At 35.7% G+C, this 9330-nt stretch overlaps 1 protein-coding gene across 1 annotated transcript; it reads left to right on the plus strand.

Annotated features, from left to right (window-relative positions):
• The first annotated feature begins 1395 nt into the window (after positions 1 to 1395).
• si:ch211-202h22.9 (uncharacterized protein LOC559480 homolog) lies at positions 1396 to 6724 on the plus strand. Its single transcript, XM_067404785.1, has 5 exons — positions 1396 to 1956; positions 2178 to 2287; positions 4609 to 4692; positions 5999 to 6140; positions 6230 to 6724. Exons 2-5 carry the CDS (start codon positions 2188 to 2190, stop codon positions 6336 to 6338), a joined length of 435 nt encoding a protein of 144 aa, XP_067260886.1. The 5' UTR covers positions 1396 to 1956; positions 2178 to 2187; the 3' UTR covers positions 6339 to 6724.
• Positions 6725 to 9330: the final 2606 nt, after the last annotated feature.

Here is a 9330-nt window from a genome sequence, read left to right on the forward strand (position 1 = left end):
TTGATCTAAATAAGTAATATGTTACAGGTAGTATGCATTATATAATCAGATTACTTGTTGATCTAAAGAGTAAAGTAATGCATTAAAAGTAATGTGCATTGAGTAATCAGATTACTTTTTTGATTTACGAGTAAAGTAATGCATTACAAGTAACATGCATTACGTAATCAGATTACTTGTTGATCTAACGAGTAAAGTAGTGCATTAAAAGTAATGTGCATTGAGTAATCAGATTACTTTTTGATCTAACAAGAAAAGTAATGCATTACAAATCACATACATTATGCACTCACATTGCTTTTTTGATGCTAATGCAAATTTATTTACAGTCAAAAAAGTCACTGCAGATGAAGTATTTTCAACAACAGTCACAGTAATAGTGTCACGATCACCGTCTGCCCCTGTCAAGTTTCGGACTACATTCCCCATAATCCTCTCTGCCAATCACCTGCACTCACTCCACCAATCACTACACTAATCACCACATCCAGCTGCCATGCATTACCTGGACCATAAAAGACTCACACACTCATCACCTGATCGCGAAGTCTTGTTTTCACTCGTGTTACATTTCTGAGCGTTTCCTTGTATCCTGTTTGTCTATCTGTGATTGATCTTGCCTGATTCCTGTTTTACGACCCATTGCTGCCTGCCTCGATCCTTGCCTGTACCCTGACTACGACTCTGCCTGTTCCTTATTGCTCCTGTTTGTTCCTGTTTGACCCTGCCTGTACGACCACTCTCACTTTAATAAATGCTGCACATGGATCTTCCCGAGTCTGCCTCGTTACAAATAGTATGAATTGTTGCTGAAATATAATTAGTGATGCATGATTAATCAGAATTTTCTCCCAATCTAAAATCAATACTTGGAAAATTTATGTTATGTTAGATATTGCTTGATGCTACAACATTTTTTTTTTTTTTTTTTTACCTGCAAAAGTCTCCTAGGATAGAAGGAATGAATTGATATTCCGGAGCAACTTGACATTTCTGACTATCTTGGTTTGGAGGGAAAAACATCAACACAACGGCTCTCCACTTGGTGGCAATGTATAGGATAGGCTCAAACTATGGGTCAACTATGCCGTCTTGCATATGCAAGAAAATGCTTTTTTGAATAGCCGTCCACTGTAGTGACCTCTATACATGAATGTGTTCATTTCAATGCTATCTCACGACCAATTTGTATGTATTTTACGAGGTGGCTAATTCGTATAAATTATGAGTGAGGTTGCATGAATTCGTACGAATCAGCCACCTCGTAAAATACGTACGAATTGCCGTAAGATCAGGTTGGTTAATTTACAAGTTTATAAATGGCCAAAAAGCAACAATTTATTCATAACACACCACAACAACAACAATGAAGATCACAGGAGAAACGTGGCAGCATAAACAACACAAGACAAAGAACTGAACAAACGGAGGGCTGTATAGACACAGGATAATGAGCTAGAAACAGGTGTACAACATAATCAGTTACCATAGAAACAAACTAGTGATTAGAACAAAGGATACCGACAGAAAATAACTAAATACAGAGTCCATCAAAACGAAATAAGCCCAAACTAAACGTGACAACTCCATACTAAGAAATAATTCAGATTAGTCCCAGTTTAATAAGTTTGCTGTAACATTAATAGCTTATGCAAACAAGAGGGAAAATAACTAAATGGATGATGTTGCATACTTTTTTAATGGAATATGGGGAGGTCTACTATAATTTAGTCAACCAAAGATAGACACCTGCCTACACAGTTGGTGTCAATGTTATCTTGCCTGTAATTTTATGCCTACAGTTTGCTGACATTTATGACTGGACTTCACTGTTGTCTCTAGCATGAACCACACCCTCTCGCTCTCTCACTCACGGTAATTCATTTTCTACTGTAAGTTCCCTGTCGCTCTCAAAGGAGAAGCAACACAACCGGCACTTTTTCACAGCACATACAGGTATTAGCATTTTTTTTACATGATCTAAGAGCTTTTGTTACATGTACATAAAGAGATGTTGTTCAGCTTTGCATTTATAAGTCAGCTATCATATAGTGTGTGGTTTTTACTATAGATAGGAAAATTAGTAGAACAAGATAAAGAGAGAAAAGGACATAACAAAGATAAAGAAACTTGCTTCTGATTTCCAATTCCTCATCTTCATGTATTCTCATTTACAGGTCTTTGATAATGGAGAAAGAACACAACCCCCCTCCTTATTACGGTGCTCAGACGACCCAGACAGGCATAAATTACCCTGGACCGCAGGCACCCTACCCACCTCAACCAGGTCAGATCATCTTCCGTTCCGACTTCACTAACAAGAACCAACCAGAATGTAATATAATCAATCTAACGCTTTACAATAAGGTTCCAGTAGCTAACATTGGTTAATGCTTTAGAAACGTATTTAATTTTTAGTTCATGTTAAACTTAATGTTAACAAAAGGGACCTTGTTGTGAAATGTTTGCATATAAACAAATAAGGAGAAAGTTTGTGAAACAAATGCAAGCCAATGTTCACCCAAGTATTAATAATATACTGAAAAAAAAAAAATCCAAAAACTTTAAACTGTAAAAAAAAAATATATATTTTTTCAAAGATGTTAGTAAAACAAATGTTTTACAAGAGTATGTTTTACAAGAAAAAAAATTATAATTATATATATATATATATATATATATATATATATATTTCAGTGTTTTTGGTTTAATGCAATGTGTTCCTGAACGTGTATTTGTATATATACTTAGCTGTTTCTGAGTGAAAATGGTTTCAAAGTAAATCTCACGCTAAATTCTTTTCAGTGTCTTTGTTTGAGAAGCTTCCCCATTAAGGTGTTTTATGGACAGGTTATCAAGTCACGTGTCCAGTGGCTCAATCCATGATGTCAGATGTGTGTTAAAGGATGTTCCCTGTAAAACATACAGACTTTGGCTAGTGATTTTAGATTGTGCGTCACGATTACTCATGAAACATGTATGAAACATTTACGAGCTGTTGACCTCTAATAAGTAACGGCCTGGCAGATTAGATTGCTAATGGATGGATACTGTTGCAGAAGGTGGAAACCTCTCTGTCTGTGAAAGTTATCAGAAGAAAGACAATTGTAATGTTCTCCAAAAACAGAAACACTAAGGTCTAAGATGCTTTGGGTTTCAGGACCTGGCCATCTCATATTTTGGATTATATCAGCAATGGATTTCCATCCATCAACCAAAGCTCCAAGACTGGCTAAAATAACGTGATATATTTAAACACTATATTTAAAGTAAACACTGTTACAAAAACCACAAACTCACATGAAAAGCCAAGATTCAAACTGGCCAACTAAAGGAAACACTGACCACCACATTTTCCATAGATTTAAATTTCGATTTAATGTCTTCTTTTATCTTCAGTTGATTTCAGGCTCTGTGGCTTTAAGTCAGTTGTAGTCGTGTTTCATTTTCTGACAGTGCATTTCCATTGATTTTTTTGGTTGAAATTTCATTTTTCATTTTTTCAACATTAATTGCGGGTGCAAAAGTGATATTGATTCATTGTGGTTGAGGTTGATACATTTACATTGATTTAACATTGTTTCAATCATTGCTTGAGTTTGGTTGTTCACTGATGCTAGAGGAAGAAAAAGCCTTGACTCTTAATGATAAATACATTATATGCACTAATTTTTATCAATCTGAATGAATCCAATCCGATTTCAAATTCTGAAATTTCTATTTACATGAACCCTGATTTTTGTTATAGGGCTCCAGTACACACACTCTAAAAAATGCTGGGTTAAAAACAACCCAAGTTGGGTTAAAAATGGACAAACTCAGCGATTGGGTTGTTTTGACCCAGCTGTTGGGTTGAATCTTTAACCCAACCTGCTGGGTAGTTTTATTTAACTCAACTGATGTTTAAAAATTACTTTATTGATCACTTAAAATGAACCCAAAATAGGTTGGAAAATAACATTTATTAATATGTTTAATTAATAATAATTAAATAATAAACATGTATTAAATTGCTTTTTAATGAATGTTCATCTTTTGATTATTATTGTTGCCTCTAGTAATTATGTGTCTGATTTTTAATTTCCAACCTATTTTGGGTTCATTTTAAGCCAGCCATATAGTCATTTTTAAACAATAGTTGAGTTAAATAAAACTACCCAGCACATTGGGCAAACATTTAACCCAACCGCTGAGTTAAAACAACCCAATCACTGGGTTTGTCCATAATTATTGGGTTGTTCTTAACCCAGAATTTTTTAGAGTACATATATGAGTATATATGAGAATCTGATTGAGAAGTCATATTCTTCTTAAGTGTTTAAATACTTTTATTATTTATTTCAGGTCTACACCGCCCTTTTCAATCAAAATTTCACTCAGATTGAGTTCTGATTGAGCCATCAGTCCAATTACTAAAGATTATTTGGGTGCATATAAACTTGGCTTGTGTTTTCTTTGATTTGGTCATTTGTTTAATTGGATCAAGTCTACCTTTTTCATTGATTGGAGAATAACTGGCTTTTAGATAAAGTGTATGATCTCACATCCTACAAATTCCCCCTGCAGTGGGTTTCAGTGTTTTTAACTTGTGTTTTGACACTTTCACAGGTCCACAAACTGCACCTTACCAAACTCCACAATATGGGTATGGGGCTCCACCCACCACTGCCCAGCCCACCATGATCCCTGTCGGTGAGTGTTCAGCACCTTAGACCAATCATTTCTCATTTTCATTCATTTCATGAGAGTTGAACACTAGCAGATTTTTGTTATAAGAAATATTCAGTGTTGGTTCTGGGAAAGTAAAAAAATGTCCAGTTTTCTTGACATTAGAGAAACATGTTTTAAAAGGTATAATGTTCCTCAAATGTTCTTTCAACTTAACATTCCAAGAACATGAAAATGTTCAGTTTTCTTAATGTTAGTAGAACGTTATTTAAAGGTTAATATGATGTTCCTGAAACATTCTTTCAATCATTCAAACACCTGCTGTGAACAAACACTGAAAGAAAGAGAAATAAGAACACAAACTACAACTTTCTTCAGCCACAGCCTTAGATGAACTGAAGATAAAAGACATTAAATCTCTGAAGATCTGATTAAACAACTCCACAAACAGCATTACCAGCTTCACTTATTACTAAGCAGACTGACTTTATTTCTGTCACACGTCTACAGAAGCTCTTATTGAGAATTAACAGAGGTCTAGATGTTGATGTCTCATTGAAAATGTTTAGTTTGAGGTCACCGCCATGGAGATCAGTGTCTGTTTTAGTTGAGCTCTTGACCCTTGACTTTTGTATGATCTGTGTACTATCTTTAACTGGTAATCATTAATTCCACTAATCAGGCATCACAGCAGAAAAGACACATGTGATTGTGATTGTGATATTTTCTAAAACTATGCCTTGAAATCTAGAGAGTTTCCTAAATTTCGGAGGACACTACCATTATTTTTTTTTTTTTAATTTCTTCCAAGTTCATATAAAAGTATATTTTGCATGTCACCTGAACTATGTATTCATCTTGTAGATTTTTATACAGGTATAAACCCGTATTATGCTATTTTAAAAGCTCTTATAAGTTTGCATGCATCCAATGTCAAAAAAACACAGAAAACAGTGTCTTTGCAACATGTGGATAACATGAACCAAACTCTTCCAATTTCAACAACAACTACGATGTTTGAGGGTCAAAGCAGACATTGTTTGCCAGCAGCCAATGAAGACCGTATACAGCATTATGCAAATGTGACACAAACCTACATTTGTGCAGGAAGTAAAACTGGAATTACTCATTTTGGCAGTTCAGAATTGCTTCTGTCTTTTACAATGACTTCATTTATCAAGTACTTTGATCTTTTTGCAGAACTTTTACATTCACAAATAGATATATTACACAGTACATTAAAGGGAATATCCAAAAAAAACATAATTGGGGCACTTCAAACCTCTTATGTGCAGTATTTTATATTTGTTCCACATTTGTACATGTGCAGTTACACAGATGACGACTATGAATCTCACTGATGTACCGGGCCGCATTATCTGTCCTCACTGCATGACGGAGGTCCTCACAGAAATCGAATATATAAACGGTTTGCTCACCTGGTTAATCTGTGGAGGCCTTGCGCTCTTTATGTGAGTATAACTGTACAAGCATTAGAGCATTTACCCTGCTTGAATTCACAGACTGCTGATATTTAGAGTTTGTCTGTTGTGCTTTTCAGTTGCTGGTTCTGTTGTTGCATTCCTTTCTGTGTGGACGCGTGCAAGGATGTGAAACACACCTGTCCAAACTGCAAAAATGTCATTCGCCTTTACAAACGAATTCAGTGATGAGTGATCGAAGATATGTCATTTGTACACTTCATATGGAAGTTAAACATTGTGAAATACTATAGAACTGATGCATAATTAATCACAATCTCACAGATGTGTAGAACAAAAGTTATGACAGAAATGTCTAATAATAGAATTACACTTTCTCTGGAAAATTGTTGCATACTTTCCTTCTGTGTTTGCAAATTGTTTTTTTAATGTGTGTGTATATGTATAAATAAAATAAGTTGCATTTTAGCTTAATTTGCAGTGGACAATCACTTGTTATATACTCGCACCTGAAGCTCCATGTACTTGCCCACAACAACTGAAACATAGTCTGTAAAATCCTCAGAGTTAAATCAACACTGCTCAGTACATATAATAAATACATTTGCTGTCCTCTGCACCTTTCAAATTTCATTACGGTATACAGTACTACAGTAATATATACTATATTGTCTTCTGACAAAAGACTATCTTTGACAATCATTAATTTGAGGGTGTATATGTGCTACAGTTTACTTTACTGTACTGTAATTATACTGTATAGTATAAAACCCTGTCAATGATTCTAGGATGCAATCTCTAAAGCACAATCACCTGTGCTCCTGATTATATTATCCCAAGATTCTGAAAGGTGTGTCTTCATTTTATGGATAAATGTGTGCTATTTGAGTTTACAAAAAAAAAATATAATCTAATAAACTGCAATTAAGGAATAATGAATGTTAAAATGCATTTGAAATATAATGTTAAGTGGGTATCATAACCCATTTTAATCTTAGTAATTCAATAATTCAATAAGTGTTAAAATCTTTACGTTCATATTAGAGGTATCATATCGGTATCAATATCGGCGATATTGGCCTTGAAAGTATCGGTATCGTATCGATAACAAAATAAGTGGTATCGCCCATCCCTAGTCATAACATCATTTTCAACACACTCAAATGTATCTAATATGATAAACAGAGCTGCGTTGCCTCATACTCATGACCGGAAAAGCGGAAGCGGCGCCGGCGACTGTGTCATAATAAAAGTCCCGCTGCTCGTGAGGTGTGTGTTGTGTATCGCTCCAGCGGACTCGTTCAGCTCCACAACACCCGCTCCTGCTCTGCTTCATACTACAGTAACGTTAATAATCGCATCCATGAACATGATTTCTTCCCGAGTCCTATCCCAATTATTTCCACTGGCTGTGAGGTGAAGACCACATGTCCCAAGATTTTGCACTCAAACTTGGTGTCATCAAGCTATGCCTTTGTTTTGAATAGGCCTCTAGCGACCTCTAGCGAACAGAAAATTTTACATATTGCATTTTTAAATAAATGGTTTGGGAAATTGTGATTAATAAATCAGTTATATTGTGTTAGCAATCGAGACTGTAAATCAGTTCATTTCATCTATAGCAGTTCTGCAGAAAACAGTGATGTGATTGTCCAGCTCAGTTCAGATCTTATCCAATAGTGTCAGTGCAGCCAGACCAATAATATTTTTGAATATTATTGAATATTGTTTAAGACTTTGTCCACATCACAAGCAATGAAAAATCCTCTGGTGTGCCAGATCCAGCCTTGACAACTGTCTCCACACCTTGCTCTTCCTCGTCCTCATCCTCTTTCTCCTCGTCCACCACATCTTACTCATACTCTTCTTCCTCTACTTTTCAGATTGTTTCCATCTATTGTTGGTATCATCATTCAAGGCAAGGCAATTTTATTTGTATAGAACATTGGTAATTCAAAGTGCTTTACATAAAAAAGAATAATAAAAATAGAACATAAGGAATAGAAATGTAGGGAAAACACCCTAGGAAGTAAAATTAGCTCAAATGAAATATTTAGGGAATTATAAAGAGTTGTTTAGATTACGACCGAGCAACTGATTCGTCCAGCGTTCATTTGCTCGAGCCGTAATAAGCTCTTGTAACGGATATAAATATCCAACAATCGTGAAAACACTGATTAGAGCACGGTAACTTGATCACAGTTTAAGACATTAAATCATAAAGCACATAATACAAGACACTTTCCTTTTAAAATCTACAAGAGATTTTATTTATTCTAACACAAACTAATCTAACACAAAGGCACGCACATACACACACACACATTCATACGCGTTGCAGTAAGAAGGAAATGAGAGAGAAAGAGTTTTGAAAGAGAGAGAGAGAGAGAGAGAGAGAGTGATCTGATTAACCGAATTCCTATCAATGCATTTCAAGGACCAGAACGAACCATGAATCATTCATTTATGCACTAGTTCAGTTTTGGTCTGGAGGTACTTGCTTGCGTTGACTTAAAGGTGAATTTCCCTCGTCGTGCAGAGAGGGGTTTCCCAAGTCGATGATTGGTCCAGATCAGGTCCGTGTGGAACAATGAAGGAAGTCTCTTTGTCGCTGGAGTTGAAGCAGCAAAAGTCGTTGGTTGAACTTTGCGGCGAAACGTAGGACACGAGACTTTCAGCGGTAAAGGAAAATTAAGTAAAGAAAAGAAAAGTGAGTGAAGGTTGGATGGCTTGAATGAGCGGCTGGTCTGTTCTTCTTGTTACTCCATTGTTCTTGGTACTCTGGTCATGGTTTCTCTTACCAGAACTAACCAACTCCAGTTCGTTTACTAACCAACTTCTCTCCATTCACTATCTTGCAATATGATCATTTAAACTTAGTTGTTTGTCACACCTCTGAGGAGTCTTGGCCAATCAGACATTGTCCTGTTTCAAGAGGGCCTTCCTCTGCCCCCAATAAAACATAAGTGTCACATCCCGGTCTGTCTCTGCTTTAGCAGAGTGCCATTTTAACATAATTGCTATTAAATGGAATACAATACATTTTAAACAGATTTCATTCAAGTCAGAATAGAGGAAAGGGAGAAAGAATCAAATTAAGTCCAAATAAGGCATACTTCCAGTCATTCAGTCAAGAGTTAACGCATTTACACGAATTGTGAGTGTTCTAAAGCCTAACTGTTTACAGGTAGTACTTGTGGACACATAATGCAAAATGTAT

This window comes from Chanodichthys erythropterus, chromosome 12, assembly GCF_024489055.1.
Source record: "Chanodichthys erythropterus isolate Z2021 chromosome 12, ASM2448905v1, whole genome shotgun sequence".
Classification (NCBI taxonomy): domain Eukaryota; kingdom Metazoa; phylum Chordata; class Actinopteri; order Cypriniformes; family Xenocyprididae; genus Chanodichthys; species Chanodichthys erythropterus.